General features: G+C 32.3%; 3 protein-coding genes across 12 annotated transcripts; 1 reads left to right on the top strand and 2 right to left on the bottom strand.

Moving 5' to 3' along the window:
• Nucleotides 1–641: 641 nt before the first annotated feature.
• LOC129305725 (increased DNA methylation 2) lies at nucleotides 642–10,399 on the bottom strand. 8 transcript variants are annotated; one of them, XM_054945756.1, is made up of 6 exons: nucleotides 6,187–6,561; nucleotides 5,962–6,056; nucleotides 4,188–4,514; nucleotides 3,249–3,565; nucleotides 1,175–2,223; nucleotides 642–1,024 (listed from the first exon to the last, which is right to left on the bottom strand). In XM_054945756.1, the coding sequence occupies exons 5-6, from the start codon at nucleotides 2,187–2,189 to the stop codon at nucleotides 774–776; spliced, it is 1,266 nt and encodes a 421-aa protein (XP_054801731.1). In that variant the 5' UTR covers nucleotides 2,190–2,223; nucleotides 3,249–3,565; nucleotides 4,188–4,514; nucleotides 5,962–6,056; nucleotides 6,187–6,561; the 3' UTR covers nucleotides 642–773. The 8 variants fall into 8 exon arrangements, with proteins under 8 accessions (XP_054801731.1, XP_054801729.1, XP_054801730.1 ...); XM_054945754.1 differs by having other exon boundaries at nucleotides 1,175–3,171; nucleotides 3,291–3,565; XM_054945755.1 differs by having other exon boundaries at nucleotides 3,291–3,565.
• On the bottom strand, nucleotides 7,485–10,426 carry LOC129305722 (putative pentatricopeptide repeat-containing protein At3g05240). Of its 3 annotated transcripts, none has more exons than XM_054945745.1 (2): nucleotides 10,289–10,426; nucleotides 7,485–10,024 (listed from the first exon to the last, which is right to left on the bottom strand). In XM_054945745.1, the coding sequence occupies exon 2, from the start codon at nucleotides 9,491–9,493 to the stop codon at nucleotides 7,796–7,798; it is 1,698 nt and encodes a 565-aa protein (XP_054801720.1). In that variant the 5' UTR covers nucleotides 9,494–10,024; nucleotides 10,289–10,426; the 3' UTR covers nucleotides 7,485–7,795. The 3 variants fall into 3 exon arrangements, with proteins under 3 accessions (XP_054801720.1, XP_054801721.1, XP_054801722.1); XM_054945746.1 differs by having other exon boundaries at nucleotides 7,485–10,132; nucleotides 10,289–10,423; XM_054945747.1 differs by having other exon boundaries at nucleotides 10,268–10,389.
• Nucleotides 10,427–14,690: 4,264 nt separating this feature from the next.
• Nucleotides 14,691–16,963, top strand: LOC129306344 (uncharacterized). The gene is made up of 7 exons (XM_054946892.1): nucleotides 14,691–14,881; nucleotides 15,467–15,561; nucleotides 15,747–15,826; nucleotides 15,915–15,970; nucleotides 16,054–16,166; nucleotides 16,388–16,449; nucleotides 16,525–16,963. The coding sequence occupies exons 1-7, from the start codon at nucleotides 14,722–14,724 to the stop codon at nucleotides 16,820–16,822; spliced, it is 864 nt and encodes a 287-aa protein (XP_054802867.1). The 5' UTR covers nucleotides 14,691–14,721; the 3' UTR covers nucleotides 16,823–16,963.
• The last annotated feature ends 3,997 nt before the right edge of the window (nucleotides 16,964–20,960 follow it).

Here is a 20,960-nt window from a genome sequence, read left to right as displayed (position 1 = left end):
TCAGATCATTATGCCCTCAATTATTTGAATTATTATCAAAATGTCCCTAGTCCTTAGCGAGAATAATCCCATTGATTTGTTTCTTGTGTGGTGACCAGGCATATTGTTAATAGGGACACAATTCATCTAGATCGTCTAGATGAGACTTAATTGGTTTAATTTTTTTTAAAAAAAATATTTTAGTACTTTTTATTTTTAATTATGACAAATACAAGCTAATATCAATTTTACAACCACTAATTTACAAAATAAACATTTTGATTTAAAAATACCAAAATAGAATAATGAAATACGAAACATCCTGGATGATATACAAGAAATATGCACAATGCTCATGCCTTGGAATGTGCACTATCCAGACCCCTTTTACAAATGGAATCTAAGTAGCCCTTGCCCATCGGGGACTTCCTAAAATGCGTAGATCAACAATCCGCCCGGCCCAGAATCGGCGAGTAATGAAACTAGTAATGAAGATGACTTCTGAAGATGGGTCAGTCAGGCCAGGAAAAGAATCAACAGAACAACAATACCCTCCAGAAGATATCTACGAATGGATTAACTTATATATCATGGCCGCTAATTCAACATCAAGGTCAGATAGCACGTGAACTGCAGAATTACTATCAAGTTGTCCAAAAATATGAAAAAGATAGATGTATTATTAAATTTTGTCCATTCCAAACCACATGATCTTTGCATCAACTTGGGTAAATTTGCAGTAGCCTGCAAAGCTAGAAGAAAAGGTTATATATTCTAATAAGGCAAGGCCTTTGTCAGTTTGCATAATTCCCCACTTTCATAACAATTCCTTCAAGGATCCCGTCAGTGCCAAAGTTTCCAGAAAACTGATAGGGATCAACCGGACCAGGCAGCTGAAATGAGATGGAAAATTGCCCAGGTGGACAAAGGTTCTGACTTTGCATTTCAAACACCTGAGAGTACCTGCATACTGTTTTCTCCCCTGTTGTAGTTACTCCCCGTATCAATACTTTACCATCAGTGTCCACTTCACAGCTGAACTCGCCTGAGTCATAATAGATTCAAAACTCATCAATCATCTGTAGTGGGATATGAGGCTGTAGTTTAGCAATGTAAGATGCATTTCGAAATACAATTTAGAGACAAATGCCAATTATGTCAGAAATAAATCATTGACGTCTCACAAGCAACTTACTTTCATCCCTCTTCACTCCAGGGAGAGATACACGGAACAGATACGAGTCTTCACATTCTCCAATGTCCATAAGTCCTATGATTGGTCCCACCTGCCTCATAGCTGCACTTCCAGTTAACGCAAATCCACTCTTTGTAGCAGCTACAATTTCAGACAATTCCTTGTTGGTTGGGTGATGAGGAAGAAATATCATAGCTGGACCAGCTCTCTCAGGGTCAGAGTCTTCTTCAGGTGGCAATTGAGCCATGTAATTAGACATCATATCTGTACCATTATATGGTGCGCCACTGATAGGTGCCGAAGCATAGACATGTTGCAAAGGATCCAACTTCGAATAATTTATTTCACTGATTCTTGCTTTTTGACAATTGCTATTAGACTGGATAGGTGGCATTTTTCCATTAGCCTCAGCCTCATGTACATTATACCGAGCACTGCCATCAAGAGAAGTGCGTGATGTTACAGGACACCTGTTCACATGGAAATCCTCTAGCCCACTTAGCCTCCTGAACCTTTCAATATCATCTGGGTTGATGTAAGAGGTTTCTGGGTTGTTGATAAATATGATGTTCTCAATGATTTTAGATCGACGTTTTAACATCGACTGAGGGTGCAGTTCAGGGGGAAACAAATCAGCAAACTGCGGGTACCTGGCAGCACTATTGTGAACTAGACAAGAAATATTACCTTGAAAGAATTGACGCAATAAGGTTAGCTTGACAATAACTGATTTATCAGCCTTCTTAAGTACATAGTAGTAGATGTGCTCTAATTCCACTATTCTCATGAAAGAATTTGTTAGTTGAACAGATGTGTATGGAGGAAGTCCCTCAGCTACTCTTTGCAATACAGATTTTTGGTTCTTCTCCCCTCTAATATCAGGACCGAAGTAGGTGCCCATGATAAAGTACAAGAGAAAGCACTGATCATCATTAATTGTTCTACTTTTTAACCTAGTTGATCCCGATCCTACTGTAGCAGGGGATTCTTCTGCAGCCTGAGATGAGCCATCCATTGGAGCCGTACAATATCACAAAGAAAGCCAGATTCTGCACGGAATATAACAGCCAATAATTGAAAAAAAAAAAAAGACTTTCAACTTCTGAAAGTCAATGTTCAGATGCAAACATCGCTTGTGCGATGAAAACTGTGCAAAACTTGAAATGGGATGTTTTTATTTTACTACCATGGGATTTTACATATGGCGATAACAAAAAATTAAACTTGAAATGCTTGGCAAACAAAGCCCACTCAATTGTAAGAGAAAAATATATTTTTTTGAGGGAAATAAAAAAAAATGGAATTCCAAACTAATGCATATTTGCAAGAGAGAACTTAACATTTGAACCCCCGCCCCAAAAAATTAACAAAAAAAAAAAATTAGTTGCTTGAAAGCAGCTTTTGTTGTTGGCACAGATTAGAACATATGATAACTGCCACCACCACCATAATCACCACAAGAGCACTACTAACCATCACCACTCACCATTATATTTTGTTAAGGAATCATACAAACCCATCCACCATTGTCATAGCATTTACTGCATTGACCATTCTACAGCCGCAGAAGGCCAATTCACCAGCACCAACAAAATCCACAAGGTGCAGGGGATGCATTCAGCCTTTTGTTTTTTTGTTTTTTTTTCAGGCGTAAAAGAATCAATTAAGAAGGTAAAATTCATATCCACAATAACAAAAACTGATAGCGAGAGAAAATGTGTAAATCCACCAGCTCTATTCCCCTCTCATCGCCAACTCACACACACACCATCTCTATCAAGACTACCTACACTTGCCATTAGCGCCCCAAAACCACCATTACACTTTTGCTATCACCACCAATAGAAACAAAAGATTTCATTGTTTGTTGAGAATGGCATCTTCGAGGCTAAAAGTCTAGGATTTTCCCTCTAATCTTATTCCCTAAGGGGATGTTTGTCCTAGAGCTAGAAACCATTTGCGAATTGCAAACTTTTTCATTGTTTATAATGTCATCCCTGAAAGAAAAGTAAGAGAACAAGAAGCTGAATACAGGAACAATGCCTCAGTCATGAAGAGGAAAAAATAAACATACCTAAAGAGAATTACAAAGGAACAACAGGAAATAAAATCATACAGCTGAAAAAGAGGGACCGCAAATGCACAGCATCTAATTTTAGCCACCGCCCACTGAAACGTCCCATCAAAATTTTTTGCCAATAAGAATTGGCTTATCCAGGTAAAAATTGGTTGGTAACAGATCTGTTGCCATTACTGCTAACTAAATCAGATGTTTGAAGACTTGAGCATCAACAAACCACTTGATCAGTTGATCCTTCGTGTAGTGTTGCCTTTCAGTTTCACTGGCACACAAGCTTGAAGCTTCTCTCGTGTTGCTTTCCAAATTCAGAGCTGAAAGACGATTTGATAACATTTAACAGGCTATATTGCAATTTGCAATATTAAAAATTTACTTCCATAGAAATTAGAAAATGAAGCAAATTGCCATATTCAACCAAGTGAACCGGAAAAATCTATTTATTTATATTAAATTGACAATCATATAGCTAAATACAATGGTTAAAAAAGACCCATCACTACAAACGGAATGTCTACTGTATCAAATCCACGCAAGTTTACTCTTTCATAATTTCACCCATTTTGCCAGCCACAATAGTATAGGGATAGGGCACAAACCAACAAAATCATTGGTCAGCTCAAAACAGAGTGAACAGTACCAAATGCCAGTGCAATATCAACTCAAATCCATGAAAAGCCAATTGTATCGATGATCCCAAGTTGTACATATAAACACTTGTTCAGGTAGAAATGGTGAAAATTAGCGGCGCACGACAGAGCCAATGCAAATAAATTCTCAAAACATGCGATAAAATATTCAGTAAGTTAAAATCAACAGGTTCCAGTAATAGCATAAAACGGTATTCGGAGAGAGGCGGAAGGACCAGTGAAGTTTGTTATTAATCGATCAAATTATTGGGCGGCAAAGAATACCAGTTGATGAAACAACTGTTACCACGCTGATGTATACTTCAAACACGAGTATTGACGAGCTACGAGTAATAGGTGCCCTTGTTTTGAACAAAATATGATTTGCGCGCCAGCACAGAGCATGCCTTATTCCGAAGCTTCCAACTTTATAGTAATATAATAGCAAGCAAAGCCAGGCGTCAGAAACTCAAATGTTGAGATGTTGATAGAGAAGGGAAGCCACCTTGCGTTGGGAGCAGCAGGAATTGCAGCAGCGATCTCTTGGAACCCCGTCGTCCGTGGGACTAAACCCCAAATCCCATTCAGGCTTCATAGACGAGGTCTCGCGGATGCGAAACGTAATATCACCGCCCTTCACGCACCATCGTTCATTCACTTCAACTTTTTTTTTTTTTTTTATTGGCTAGATTCGCTTTAATGTTTGCTACTCGTTATATTTATAAATTACTTTTAATATATTTTATTATTATAAAAAATTTAAAAATTTATTAATTTTATCTTAAAATAAAATATTTCCTCAATTAAAAAATACAAAATATTTTTTTAAAAGTTAAATATTAAAAAATATAAAATATTTTTAATTTTTTAAGATGTAATTATTACTTTTTTTTAAAATATCCCTATTAATAATAATTTTATATTTATTATAAGATATTTAATAAAAATAAATATAAAAAGATAAGATTAGTTAAAAAATATAAAATTATTTTATTGAGAAATGAGATTTAATTAAAAATATTTTATATTTTTTAATAGAGGGAGTGAGTTTTTAACTTTATTTTTATTAAACATACATATTTTAATAATATATTTTCTTTCTTTAGTATTCAATGAAAGATAAAAAACATATTTAAAATAAAAATTTAATAATATGATTAATAAATAGGATAAAAAAATTTATTTCTCTATTTTATAAATAAAACTAGAGACACTAACTATCTATCTGCCAAAAAAACTTACTATCTAGATTGGGCGTACAAAAACCTTAAACAAGGTCTAACATTAGTTTTCTGAATTGACACTAATATATAAGAAACCATATATAAAAATAAAAATTATAATTAAGATCACATATTTTTCAAACTCTATAAAATCTCCGTCTGTATATAGTTCATATTTATGTTGTCCTTTAATTTGTCCAATAATCTCAATTTTCACTAAGCTCAGAGAATAACTACGACCGGGCTCCCCAATCCCACAAGTAAAGTGGGGGCCTGACATGTAAAGTTACCGAGGCAATTATCCTCACCAGAATTTTTTCCCATATTATTTATAAAAATTAATAAATTTTTTCGATGTTTAATATTTTATTCTAGTGCCGTTATGCTTTCATCGTCTCTCTTTTGATATTCTTGTGTTTTATTTTTCCTGTGTGTTTTGCCACATACTTACCATCTCTGTCCCGCTCTTCTTTCGGACTCGCCCACCACACTTGTAGCCATCAAACTATCCTTTTGTTCTTAAAAGATACCCTTCTCATCTTAAATTATAAATTATAAGATAATTTTAAATAAAATTTTATAGATAAAAAAATATTATTAAATATACTTAATAATTTTATCTTTTTAAAATAAAAATATAAAATTTTAAAAATACCTATCATTTAATATATTAAAAAGATAAGGGACATAAATTAATTATAGAAAGAGAAAGAATACTATTAAAATTAATGCATTTAATAAAATCTTAATTTACTTAAAGTATCTTATATTTTAAAATATAAATTTTCTTTTAAAAGTATCATATAATTTAAAATGAAAGAGTACTATCAAACTATCATTAATCGTATAGTCACTTACCTCTTTGGCTCTTTCATGTTTTGCATTTGACGGCTCAAGCTTCAAACAAAGACGCGCCATCCTTTGCACTGCATTTACTCTAATATATTTGTTAGCTGTATGCAAATTAAACCCCCGCCCCCCCCCCCCCCCCAAAAAAAAAACATGTTACTTGATTCTTGTGGTCATCGAGAATCATTCGCACAATAAATGAATTTTTGATCGATAAAGGGAAATTTCTGTCACCTTTGACTTTGAACGACTGAAGTCATGTATCGAGAATAACGGCTAGAAATGCCAATTGGAATCAGATGATTATTATCATGAAAGTCTCTTGGAAGTTGGATAATTACTACTGTAGTTGTCCAACTTCTTGATTATAATGCTTCATTCTGGCCTCTATATTGCACCACAAAACAAAGGAGTTTCAGTCCAATCGTTTAGTAAATCAATCAATCTGAGAATACATGGGCCACTTACACTGGCAGCATAGTGTGTGGGAAGCCCAGAGCACAATAATTTAAAAATCACACTTGAGAATGTGACAATTAAAAACCAATTAATTGTGTTTTTTTTACCACAATCTCTCCGCAAATCATGCTTGTAGCCACAGGCCTGGTGGTCACAGCAAGCCCTGATAAGCCTTGAGGGTCGGACTTGAAGATCCTGTTTAAATAAGAGTTCGAGCTTTGAAAATAATTTTTTTTAAAGTAATCGAGCTTAAAGGCTTGGCCCTGATAAGCCCTGTAAAAAAAGGCTCAAACTCGAGTAGCCCTTCAAGCCCTGTTTTATTATTATTATTATTATTTTCTTTGACGGAACATGTATTTGAAGCCAATGACCTACTCACTTGATCTTATACTCATTATATTATTATTAATTTTAATTTATTCTAAAATTAATTTAATATAATTTAATAAATATCAGTGTATAGTTTAAAATTCCTGATATTTTTTATTTTTCTATAATTATTATATTTGTGTATTTATAACAATGAATTATTTTTTAACCAAGATTTAAATTTTATTACTAGACTTCTAAATGTGTGTTGTTTAATTTTTAAAAAATTATAAAAATTTTATTTTTTTTATTTTAGAATATTTAAATTAATTTATAATGTTTAATTTTATTTTTATTATTTTTATTTTTTTGAAAAAGGGCTTATGGGTCCGGCCCTGAGCCCTTCACATAAGGGCCGGGCTTGAGAAATAGGGTTCAAAATAGGAAACCGAGCTTTAGGGCTCAGGCACTTAAAAGTCGAGCCCACCCGTATTTCCAACTCTAAGCAACTGAGGGTCGGGCCTGCTCATATTTCTAACTTTAAGCAGCAGTTGCTGCCATTGGTTTGGTGCTTGCCATCAAGTGGATTGGTGTTCGCTGTCGGTTGGTGCTCGCCAGAGTGAAGAGTCAAATGGAGGAAGAGGTATAGCGAAGATAAGATGTAAAGGCAGATGAAATTAGGAAAGGTATAGTGAAGAAAAGGTTTTATCATGGAACCCTAAGCTTTGGTGGAATTGAAATTGGAAAAATTTCAAATTCTATCATATCAAACAAACACTTTTCACAATTTCATTTCCATATCCATATCCACCCTTCCCATTTTCATTATACCAAATGGGCCCTTAAACTTTTCCCTTGTTGATTTGCCAGGCCTAGCTGTCTGGCGAGTAACAGAATTATTTTCAAATTATTTCCAAATGATTTACTATAACTACTAAAATCAATTAACATTTCGACAAGGTTAATAGCCAAATCACTGACGTCATGAAGCCACGTCTCATTTTAGTACGCAGAAGGTCAACTCTGCAAATTCTAACATCTGGAGATTAAATAGATCAAATGAATCTTCAGATGGTCATGAAGGTAGCAGCTTCATTTCAACCGAACTATGCCCAACTGTCTTCGTAACCTTTTTATGCTTCATCACTTTCCTAGTCATATTTACCTCTTCCCATCTACCAGCCATGGCGTAAATATTAGATAAAAGAATATGAACTCCACTTTTACCTGGTTCAAGCTCTGTCAGGCGTGCTTTCACTTTGTTAGCAACCGCAACATTTTCATGTATGTGGCAGCCATTTAAAAGAGAACCCCATATGGCAATATTTGGTTCTATTGACATTGTCTCAATTAACCTTTGTACCTCTCTGAAATGACCTGCTCGACTCAAAAGATCAACCACGCAACCATAATGCTCTCTTTCAGGCACTATGCCATAAACCTTTGTCATTGAATTAAAATGCTTTTGAGCCTCTTCAACCAATCCCATGTGGCTACATGCAAATAAAACTCCAATATAAGTTATATGATCAGGGACTAGTGTACTATCCGCTTGCATTCTCTGGAAGATGCTTAATGCTTCATTTCCATAACCATGCAGTGCTAAGCCATTGACCATGCTAGTCCACACCACCACATCTTTCTTTTGCAACCTAATAAAAATATTTTGCGCACTTGATAATTCTCCACTTTTGGCATACATGTTTAGAAGAGCAGTTGCAATGGCAATGTCTGTTGCCATGCTGCATTTCAATAGATATGCATGAACAGATTGTCCCAATGCTAGTGCACACAGATGGGCACAAACGCTCAGGACACTAAGAAAGGTAGCCTTATCTGGACAAAAGCCAGCATTCCACAAATCAAAGAAGAGTTTTAAAGCCTCCCCGTACCTCCCATACTGGTTGTAGCCACTGATCATACTGTTCCAAGCAACAATATTTTTGCGAGGCATTTTATTGAACAAATCTCCTGCAATCCTCAAGCTGCCACACTTGGCATACATTTCGAGTATGGCAGTTGCAAGAATCATATTACCATTAGACATTGGCATAAAGGGATCATAGCCAGCTTTACGAATCCAATCATGGACCTTTCGCCCAGTATCTATGTCTCTACTACGAGCACAAGCAATCAAAACATTCACCATGGTGATTTCATTAGGCTCTACTCTCCAATCATCCATCTCTTTAAACACCTGTATAGCTGTACAAGCGAGATTATTATTAACATAACCAGCAATCAAACAAGTCCAAGCAACCACATTTGACTTGGGGATAATATCAAACACTTTCAACCCTGATTTCATATCTGCACACGACACATACATATGGAGTAAACAAGTTGCTGCATAGGCATCTTCTTCAAACCCAGATTTGACCATGCAGTTATGAACGCTTTTTCCAAAAATTTTATCAGCAATTGCTGAACTTGCTTTGAGTACAAAGGGGAAGGTAAAATGATCAGGTGGATATCCATTTTGTATCATCTGTCTATACAGAAGTATAGACTCTCTTGGATTGGAACTATTAGCATAACCTCTTATCACGGAGTTCCAAATGTAAACACTAGGGACATCAATATGTTGAAACAATAATCCTGCATAATTTATGTCCCCAGACTTAGAATCTATGCAGAAATCAATAAGCTTGCTTAAGGGGATAATACTTTTGATAATTGATGTTGTGACCATCATCCCATGCAACCGTTTCAACTCACTCATATTTTTGCATTTTGCTAACAGAGAAAGAACGGTGTCTTGGGTTATCTTCATCAAGTTTGAAATTGGTCAAAGTCCCACATCTGTGCCCCAATATGAAGGGCTGTTTCTGGACAACAATTAAAGAGAACGGAAGATAGTATAACTTTGCAGTCCCCTCCAAAATAAACCACAACTACCACAGTGGAAACTTAATTATACCAGCACGATTTCCAGCATCTTACAAGCTCACTCACACAATCTCTATCAAGCTCACCAATAGTCTCCATCATCACTCAAAAGCAGCAATGGCATACAAACAGAATTGCACTTTCCACCCCCCCCCCCCCAAAAACCAAAATTGCCACTGAGCAGACAGTCACTGGATACCAAAAAAAAAAAAAATCCTGTCCACAATGATATGGAAATCTAAAGTCAATATCTTTAGCTTCCAGATTGATAAGCCAAGTTATGAGATATAACCCGCAATTCTCAGCATACAATCACCCAGTAAAAGACTCACAATTGAGTAAACTAAATCCTTAGAACAAGAGAGTGCTTCATCTCCAGTCAGCGTAACTACGCAATTTCCCACAGTCATCGAATCTGCATGTAATGGCAGATGACTTCTTCAATTGCTAGGAAAGAGTATTCTAGTGTAATTTTCAATTTTAAATCACTTGCAGGCACCCAAGAGTTCAGTTACTTCATTCACTACAAGAATTAAAGAATTAGGGAATATGCAATAATAATCTGACATAAAAATAAAAACTTGAAATCATGGGAAAATTGAAGTACATCCACAATTACATATATAAATTATTTTTATACTTGATGTCTTAGGCGGACCTATATTGCAATCAATCTCACCGGATTTTGGTAGTAGACAAAGCCCTGGGGTTCGAACTTTCTTCAATACTTGCCCGAGAACAACCACGCAGGGCTGACAACGGCCGACGGCGAGCTCGACCAAGCGTGGGGTGCTTGCTCGTCGACGAAGAAAAGTGGGGTTATGTTGAACCAAAAAAGAGGGTCTAATAAAAAAAATTTAACATATTTTTTTAAAAAATTAAGTAATTTTTTCTTTAAAAAAAATAAAATAAATGTAACTTGACTGAATATTTATCGGGGAAAATTATTGCTGACGACATAAAAATAATATTTATTATAAAATATTATGAAAATTAAAATTGGGCCAAGGAATCAAAATAAATATAATTGGCTATCATACTTTTAATATAAAACCTGTTAATAATACCTTAAAAAATTCAACTAAAAAAAACCCATATTTCATAAGTTTAAAAAAAATCTTTTAAAAATAAGGTTGTGTGGATTTTAATTCACTCAATAAAAACAAAAATATAATATTAAATTTAATTAAATCAATATATATTTTTAAATAATTACGTTTTAATAATTATTTTAAAAAATTGTTAATAATACTTTAAAAATTACAGAAAAAAGCCCTTAAAATTAATGGTATTACATAAGTTTTAAAAAATTCTTTTAAAAATAAAGTTGTGTGGACTTCAATTCCACACAAATAAAAACAAAAGTATAGTATTAAATTTAATCAAATAAAAAGATATAATAATTTTTTTACTTAAAAAAATTAAATAATTGTAACTTGACTGGATATTCATTGAAAATAATTATTGCTAAGGGCATGAAGAAAATAATATTTATTATAAAAGACTATGAAAATTAAAATTAGGTTAAAGGATCAAGTTAAATATAATTGACTATCATAATTTTAATATAAAACTTGTTAATAATACCTTAAAAATTCAACCAAAAAAGCCTTTAAAATTAACAGTACTGCATAAGCTTTTTAAAAAAGTCTTTTAAAAATAAAGCTGTGCAGACTTCAACTCCATACAAATAAAAACAAAAATATAGTATTGAATTTAATGAAATCAATATATTGTTCAGAAAATCATTTTTAATAAATAATTGAACATAATTTTAAAATCGTCCTTAACAATAATTTTCCTTTTATTTATTTATTATGGTTTGGCACAGGTTAATGGAACCCTTCATGATTTCTATTGTAAAAATATATGGGTTAGAGTTTCAATGGTGGGTTAATATATAGTTTGAACTTTAAATTATAGAATTAGGAGTGATTTAAATTTTAAACTCATATTTCATGTATTTTAATCTCTAAACAGTTAAATTTAAAATAATTTTGCCCCATTTTTAAATTAAAACCAACATCTGTTAGCCTAATGTGCAATTTTTTTTTTTTAATAAGAGTAGGAAAGAGAGAGGGAGTGGAATTTTAAAAAAATACACCTTAGACCTTATATGAATGCTTGTTTTAGTTTAATGGTGAGATATAATTGTTTTAAATTTAATTATTTAAGGTTTAAAATATATTAAATATAATTTGAATGTTCATATCACCCCTAAATTTATAATTTAAAGTTTAAATTATATATTAATTCTTTAATTGTTACATTTCTTTTTAACATACTTTTCTTTATTCCCTTTTTTTTGGCTAGTACTTACTTTTTTTATTCAAAAAAAAATTGTATATTTCTTTTCTTTTCTTTTTTTTATACCTGTAGACTTGTTTTCTTTTCAAAAGTCAACAGACAACACACCCATTGTAACACACGGAATATTTTTTATTTTTCTACAGTATTTTCATATATGTATGATCATTAAATATTAAAGTTTATATAAATATAGTATATAATTGAAATATTAAAACTTGTCATTTGTCACTAGCAGGCATTATTTTAAGTAGAATGGGTTATATGTTTAACTATGAGGTCTTAAATTTGAACATGTATGAATGTATAATATATTTTTAAACGAGTTATCTCTACTCACACCTTACAATACTTAAACTTGAGTTGGTCAAATAAAAAAGTCGTCAATTATTATTTACTATCATCTAATCTGTTTATAATATGGCATGTATGAATACATTGAAATGTGTCTTTTAACTTTTATAGTTATTTTATCCTCTCAAGTTAAAGTCAAATATTAAATATAGTATCTACTTAATATAAGTAATGGTATGGATAGTAAGAGAATTTATGAGACAGTATTGTTTCAACCTTATCTCTCGTGTTCAATTGTGAGAAATAGGGGTGAACAAAACCAAATCGAAATCGAAAATCGAACCGAATCGAATCGAATTTTGTCTATTTGATTTGGTCTATTTGATTTTTCGGTTCGATTCAGTTTTTTTATTTTAAATATTTCGGTTGATCGATTCGATTCAGTTAGTAAAATTTAAAATCGAATAGACCGAACCGACCAAATTACATATAATTTATTAATTTATAAATTATATTTAATTTTATAAATTATTTTATTTTAATAACGAATAAAAAATAATAACATCACTTGAAACCACATTTCAATTAGTCACTCTCATTAGTAGGTGTTGTGACTGGATTATGAGGCCATTATTTGATCATCAGTGTTTATTTGTAGTTGTTTATTTGATTATCCATACCTTTATAATATTTGAACTTTATGTTATATGGGTGTAATTAGAATGGGCTCATATTGAAAAAAACGAATAAAAAAAAGGCCCAATCTTGTAGTGTTATTTGTTTTAATATTTAAAAAATGGGCCCAATTTTAATAGTTAAATATGAAATCGAAAAATCGAATTAACCAACCGAACCAAATTATCAAATTTTGGTTCGATCCTTGTTCGGTTCTATTGGCTTATTCAGTTCGATTCGGTTTTCATTTTCAGTGTTATTCGATTAATCAATTCTGCATATTTTGAAATCGAATCGAATCGAACCGACCGATGCTCACCTCTAGTGAGAAATGATGAGAACTTAATTTTTTATCCCATATGTTGTCTCTCTCATTTGAGATCAAGACAAAATAAGAAAATCTCGTTAAAAAACGATCACAGTTAAATTTGAAGAAACAATGGAAAGCCCATGTACATTTTCAATTAATTTTATAATGCATGTAATTTCTATCACCTTAGCCAAAATAAATTATATTTTATAAGTCCAGCGAATGTCATTATTTTCATTTTTCCACGCGTCTGAGTGAAAGGTCATAATATTATGGGAAAACCATAATAAATAATAAATGAGTAGATAATCAGTGCCAAACCATGAAGGATTCCATTAACACATGACGAACCATGATAAATAAATACAGGTGAAAACACTGCGGAGGATGATTTTAAAATTATATTCAATTAATTATTTAAAAAGTAATCATTTTTAAAATATATTGACTTAATTAAATTTATTACATTTGTATCTTTAATAACTGAAATACATTAAGTTTTAAAGTTTTTTTATTTGTAATTGATAATGTTAAATTAACAAATAATATTAATAAAATAATAAATACTATTTAAGAATTAACAATACACTATTATATTATAATATGAAAGTAATTTAAAAACTTAAATTATCACTTACAGTTTTTTATCATATATACTTAAATTAAATGGGTTGGATAGTTTGGTAGCTATCAACTCTTCCAGGTAACAAGGATGTTAAGAATCAAACTTTCTTTAATTATATTTACCAATTATTTTTAAATAAAAATATCATTAGCGCTCCGGCAGTGATAGGTTATGCTAAAGTCTTATGACAATGTGAGTGAATTCTTTTTATTATTTCAAACTTTAAGAAAAAAATTAATTTCCATTAACAACTAAAGAGTTGTAGTGAAATTTCATAATTTTAGTATCTTTGATTGATATAAGCTTCTTACAATGGTCATAGAATGATATTTTCCCTCACATTTATCTGGGTGCTTCAACTTAATTTTATTTTTGAGAAAATTAATCTTTTAGTCCTTTAACTTTTAAATCACTTCTAACTCAATCCCTCAATTATGACTTGCTGTGACTCAATCTTTCAATTATGACTCGCCTATGACTCAATTCCTCAATTTTTGAATCACTTACACATTAGTTCCTTAACTTTTGTTATTTTTTTTTCATGTTAGCTTATATCTCATATCAATGAGCAAAAAGAGGGTATTTTAAAATAATATATGAGCATTTTTTATCTCTCTTATTTGACAAAAAATTTAAAAAAAATAAAAAAAGACCGAGTTATAAGTGAATCAAAAATTGAGGAATTAAGTCGTAGCGAGTTATAGTTGAAGGATTGAATTATAAGTGAGTTAAAAGTTGAAGGATTAAAAAGTTAATTTTTTTTTTTTTTTATGATTTTTTATAATAAATATTAATATTAATTTTTTTTCTTGCCCTTAGCAGTAATTGTCCCTATTTATGGGGAAGAGATAGAGAGCGGGAGGAAAAAGAATGAAGGATGTGAAATAAGGAAACAGAGAGCATGGGTTTGATCCGGGGTGAGGTGGGATCAGATCACAATAAGATGGAAGAGAATGAAGGAAGGAGGAGGGCTTCTGCATCCGCGGATTCGGAGGACTCCACTTGCTGCCCCATCTGCTTGGGACCCATGCTTCAGGATTCCTACCTTGACAAATGTTTTCGTACGCTCCTCGCTTTCCTTTTCTCTCTGTTTCATCTCCTTTCCCCTTTGATTTCTTGGAAGATTGAAGATTGAAATATGAATTACTTACTGACCCCTTCTATTTTATACTTCATCCTAAAGTTTGTAGTTCCTGGGATATTTGACGTTATTGTTAGATTTTAATTTGATAAAATAGAAAGAGATGCTGATAGAGACCTTTGTTGTTGACCAATCGGAGAGCGTGAGGCAGAAGCAGAGTATTTATTCATCAAGAGTCTGTCTTTTCATAGAGCTTCCCTGTGAAGTTGGGTGGGGAAAAAACTTTAACTTGGGGCTTTCAGAATCCCACGACTTCTGCGAGTTATGAGGAGCGCAGTGTACAAGCATATCTAAATATTTGTGTAGACTTGGGATAGTCAGTTGTTATGCGAGATGTGTTGCCTGTTTAGTCTGGCTAGCTTTGCCCTACTTCTGACATGCTGTTCAAGATTTAGATCATGTTGCTTTGTGGTCTGATAATTTAGTGTTTGTTACGTCGGAAAATCTGTTTGGATCCAGGAAACTGGATGGAATTGTTCTTATTCACAATAGCTATGTGATGCAGACAAGTTTTGCTTCAAATGCATTTCACGCTGGACCAAGGTGGTTGCTGGCAAGTACCATTCCCCACCTTCTTCTGTAAAATGTCCCCTTTGCAAGGTTTGTCTTAGTCCATTACATTTCAACTTCTGGAACTCAGTGGTCCATATTTTAATTTTCTTTAGCAATTGACGTAGCAAAGTAGATATCTCTTCTGTCTTGATCCCCTGATCCGAGACAAGATTACAGCAATAGATGATAGTTTGAACGTGCCTCTGACTTTGTAGTTGATGTTTGAAATGCAGACAGAAAATTTTTCGATAATTTACGGATTTGATGAAAGTTGTTTTCAGCGGCAATATGTAAATGAGGATTTTGGGGATAGGTCTGTCAGTCGGTCTCTGTCAGTTGTCTTTGCTGAAATTACTAGTTGAAATACTTTATATATTTTACCCTCTGAATTATCTGTGCAGTTTTACCTTATCAAGAGCGCAGAGATATAGATTACAATGCTATTACACTGAACCAGGTCCATTACTGCTTGTTACTAGTCTCAGTGTTTCCTGCTTCATAGTCAGTTGCAGCCTTATGCTTAATTATCAGTGTGGTTAGGTATCTTAGACGACATATTCAATATATCACGGTATTGGAAGTCGCATAAGTACCATCAGCCAAATTGTTGGATTCAGACTTGGCTCAGAAGGGAAATTCAAGCGCTTATCCAGGTCAGCAAGTTCATCAGTTTGGTTGCTTTTCGCATTGTCTCCGCCCCCTCCCCAACTCCGAGATAATTCCACCGTTCATTTTTTTCCTGCATGTGGAAATTTATTACAGTATATGGATACACGTTCTGCAAATTTGAGTTTCGCTCATTATAAATGAATGACTATTTGCGGCATTTCTTACTTTCACCATCAACTTGTACCTCCTTTTGCTTACTCGATAGGAGGAAGGCGTTGACGTCATTGTGCACCATATAATGGGAGTAATGAGTGCATCACTGTCATGGTAAGAATTTTTGTGCATCTGAAGATTGGAATGACATGAGCTTAGTGTGGAAAGTTGACGATAATTACTATCCAGGAGAGAGCAAAATCGTCGCATTATGGCATCTGAAAAGCAGCAGGAGGAGTTCAAGATCGCAGTTTCAGAAGCAGCAATGCCCTTTTTAGCTTCAAGGACCGACAGATTTGTTTACGAGGTCCAACTGTTTCTTGCTTCAGGATTGAATATTGAAGCTTATGATGCAGTTTACATACAACGACTGGGTTGGAGTTCGACCGGGACAAGCACACAGGCGTCTCAGAGTGAACTTATTGATCGCAATACGGTGACTTCATACTTGTATATATTTGATGCAGACTCTGATGGAAATGAATAGATACTTTTGTCTTCTTTTATCTTGAATTCTTTTTGTAGTTGTAGTAGCCCGTATATTGTTTCAAGTAGTTTAAAATTTTTTTCCTTATAGCCAGTGTCCTATTGAATATCCGACAGCAAGAGCCTGACTCTTCAAGACTTTTACTAGCTAGCAAGAGTCATCTTGATTATTTCAGTGTATCAGAAACGAACGCCAACCATTAAAAATTTAAAATAATGACAAAAGTTTAAAATAAGGAAGAGATGTAGATGGCTCGGTCTGGAATTATCAATATGCTGTTTGTGGAGGGGTCATTAGAGACATCAAGGGAAATTGGCTGATGGGCTTTCATAAGAACCTTGGAGCTTGCTCAATTAGTGACGTGGAGATATTGGCTATCAAAGTCGGGATAGTGCTCTGCCAACATCTCAATCTTGGTGAAATCTCCATGAATCCATCTGCTCTGATTCCATTGAGGCCATTAAGACAGGACAATACCTTAGATCACCATTTGAGAGATGATATCGCTTGTATTAGGGACCGTTTGTTTAACATGCATGATGTGAAATTATACCATTCTCACAGAGACATCATATGATGCACGGACTTTATGGGAAGACAAGACCATAGTGGCCCTCTACCATGACTCTGGTACCGCATGTACTTGCGGATTGTTTATCCATGTACCTTGAAGAAAAGAATCATCTTTAGGTTATTCATGTTTATTTTTCTTTTTCAAGCCTAGCTTGCCGTTTGTACCCTTAAAAAGAAAAGTTCCTGGAGAGCAAGAAAAGCTTTTACCACCTTATTGGATGGATATCCAATAGTAAGTCGTTGACAAACATTATCATACCCTCATGGTTTTTTGAATTATTTTTTTAAAACTTTTTAGCCATATTTAGTTGGTTATTTATTTCAACGAGAACCTGAATTGAAAAAATATACATAATAAAAATTTTAAGAAAAACTTGGGTTAAATTATGAAATTGGGTCTTTTGCTGGCATTAACTGCAAATTGCTAAATGACATAAATGTAGGGTGTAAGGGAAAAAAAAGAAAAGAAGCAAAAGTGGAGTAAGGTCCTTCGTTATTAATATGTCACAAGGTTCTTCATTGTCAATAATTTTATATTAATACTAAATACAAGATTATTCAATGTTAATTTGTCAAACAAGGTCTTTACATGGCAATTTATTGAGCTTCAAAGCATGTTTGAAACATGTACAATGTTTTTTTTATGTATTTGAATATCACTTTTGTATATTTGAGGTTCATATAATTTCATTGGGTTTTGCTTTTAATTATTATAGTTTTTTTAGTATTTTCAGTCCCTACAAGGACTAAAACCATTGAAAAATAAAAACTATAGGGATATGAAAAACAAATGTCACCCAATTTTTTTGAAATTATAGAGACTGAAAAAATTATAAGAACTAAAAACAAAACCTAATGAAACTATTGAACAAAAGATTGTGTTTTACCTATTTGAATAAATGAAAGAAAAATTATATTTTCTTAAAGGGTGGTTGCATATCATGAAAGAAAAGTTGCATATGCAATATTTTCTTTCATATATTAGAATATCACTTTTGTATATTCAAATAAATGAAAGAAAAATAATATTTTCTTAAAGGGTAATTGCATATCTTGAAAGAAGAGTCGCATATACGATGTTTCTTCAATTTATTCGAATATCACTTCTGCATATTTGAATAAATACAAGAAAAATTACATTTCCTTAAAGGGTAGTTACATATTATGAAAAAATAGTCACATATGCGATATTTCTTTCATAAATTTAAATATCATTTTTGTATATTCGAATTAATGAAAGAAAAATTTTATTTCCTTAAAGGTTATAGTATATCATGAAAGAAGAATTGCATATAATTGAAAATACCTCCGTATAGTTCTAAAACACGACAAGAAGTATAAAATTTTCAAAATATCTAAATAGCTATTCAAATAAATAAAAGAAAAATTATATTTTCTTAAAGGATGATTGCATATCATTAAAGAAAAGTCATATATGGTTAAAGATGTTTGCATATGGTCATAAAACATGAACTAAATGTAAAATTTTTAGAATATTTAAAATGATTATTCAAATAAATGGAAAAAAATTGCATTTTTAAGATATTTAAGACCAAAATGCATATTCAAATATGACTTAGAACTTGGGGTTTGAATATTGCACTAATACTTTGTTTTCAAAATATTACAAATGCATATTCTAAAATTTTTTTCCTTTTTTCATGAAAACACTAAAGGATATTTTAAAAACACAAATAGTTATTTTAAAATTTTATTCATTTTTCATGAAAACACTAAAGGATATTCTTAAAAAGGAAAATGAATATTATGAACATTTTCTCATTTTTCATGCAAACATAGAAGGATATTCTGAAAACGTATATGATTATTTTGAAAATTTATTCATTTTTCGTGAAAATATTCATGGATATTATAAAAATGCAAATTGAAATTTTGACAATCTTCTCATTTTTTATGAAAACACTAAATTATATTCTTAATGGTCACTATTGTTATGTGTAAAACTTAATCACAACAACTTAAAGCATAAAGAACAATAATTGAACATTAACAAATCAATTTATCACTAACCAATGACATATTTTTACATACCTTGATAACATAAACTACATTACATTATAACACAAAAATCCTAAGTTATGTAATGGTATGGATATTTATAAAATGATACATATGTTAGCACAAGAATCCTAATTTATTTTTCCTCATTGACTACTTTCCTTGGTGAAATACATGCTAGCACCTTCTCCCAATTTTTATTCTTCCCATGTTATGTATTGAATGGTTGCCCTTCTTAATGATTTGCTTATTGCAAAAAATAACACAACTTATTTAATATAATCCAAATTATTCTATCAACTGCACTTACTAAAGAAAATTCAAGATTTTCAAACTACAAGAAAAGATAGTATTTGGAAACATGTACAGGAATAAATAACAAGCATAGAACTTGAATGTCACAACATTCATATTACATCAGTGGTTTAGAGCTCTCCATATTATTTCTGTGATATCATGCCTTGGTGGATCAAAGAAAGGCACAAAATTTAAAAGCAAAATGTCATGTCTAGTTGCGTGTGCTCAATTACTTTAACATTATAATATGCAAAAATCACAAAAACAAACTATTTTCAACATTAAAAAAGTTTAATATCCAACTAGCTTGGAGAAACTTACATATCCACATTATAATATGCATTTTTAAATTGCTCACATGCTTACAAAGCAAAGAGTTTGCAAGGCTATTGTTTTCTAGATATTCATAGACCAATATGTGATGGTTATCCTCTATATAGTAGCCAACTAATTGGACAAGATTTGGATGTTTTATGCTTGAGATCATGTCAATCTTTGTCATAAATTCTCTTGTCCCTTGTTTAGACTTTAAAAGAAGAGTTCCATCTCTTAAGGCTCCTTGCATATATTAATGACCAAGCAAATGAGAAATTTATCAAAAATAAAAGGAAAAATTGAAGAGAGAGAAATGTAAAACCCATTAAAAGCTAACAAATAATAGAAGGCATAAGCACAATTAGAATTTAAAAACTTTGAGATTGAATCATTGAAGCAACATTTGAAACAAAAGGAATTTGAAATCTCCATATTGAATAGAAGGCAGAAACATTAGCTTAAATATTGAAAATATCTAGGTTTAAATAAGTCTTTGGCCAATCGATCTACTCAAAGGCATAAATGAAGATGACATGCTAAGTAATTTCATTTGTAGTGAATAAGGTTGGTGTTATAGAAATTTTCAATTTCAATAGTAGCTTCATGACATAAATGACAATTATGTTTCATACCTTAACCCTACCCCATACTCCAAATCACCAATAACAACTCAAAGAAATAATATTAGCAAAATGGAAAAATATTAGCTGGCGACTGATTGAAGCAAAGAATTGCTCTTCCTCCCAAACTTGAGCATCCACTAGCGGCCCAACTTAATTGAAGAATTGAAATAGGTCTCGAGATTGAAGATGAAAGGTTAAAAAAAAGTCGTGAAGCTAGGACTTGCAGATAAACATGAGGCTTCATTAATGAAAAGGTCAAAGTCAAGGTATGTAAAACCGGACTAGTCATTGAACCGGTCATGGCACTGAGT

Source organism: Prosopis cineraria, unplaced genomic scaffold, assembly GCF_029017545.1.
Source record: "Prosopis cineraria cultivar Desert tree isolate PC_DT_omini unplaced genomic scaffold, ASM2901754v1 PC3, whole genome shotgun sequence".
Taxonomy (NCBI): Eukaryota; Viridiplantae; Streptophyta; class Magnoliopsida; order Fabales; family Fabaceae; genus Prosopis; species Prosopis cineraria.
The sequence above is the reverse complement of the archived record's forward strand: the minus strand, read 5'-3'. Positions and strand labels throughout refer to the sequence as shown.

What these genes read in the sequence shown, in the direction of transcription:
- LOC129305725 (XM_054945757.1), bottom strand. Translation starts at nt 2,189, where the DNA reads ATGGATGGCTCATCTCAGGCTGCAGAAGAATCCCCTGCTACAGTAGGA. An exon ending in TGGAGTGAAGAGGGATGAAA is followed by an intron (nt 1,025 to 1,174) that starts GTAAGTTGCTTG and finishes ATTATGACTCAG; the next exon opens with GCGAGTTCAGCTGTGAAGTG.
- LOC129305722 (XM_054945745.1), bottom strand. Translation starts at nt 9,493, where the DNA reads ATGAAGATAACCCAAGACACCGTTCTTTCTCTGTTAGCAAAATGCAAA.
- LOC129306344 (XM_054946892.1), top strand. Translation starts at nt 14,722, where the DNA reads ATGGGTTTGATCCGGGGTGAGGTGGGATCAGATCACAATAAGATGGAA. An exon ending in TAAAATGTCCCCTTTGCAAG is followed by an intron (nt 15,562 to 15,746) that starts GTTTGTCTTAGT and finishes TTTGAAATGCAG; the next exon opens with ACAGAAAATTTTTCGATAAT. An exon ending in ATGAGTGCATCACTGTCATG is followed by an intron (nt 16,450 to 16,524) that starts GTAAGAATTTTT and finishes ATTACTATCCAG; the next exon opens with GAGAGAGCAAAATCGTCGCA.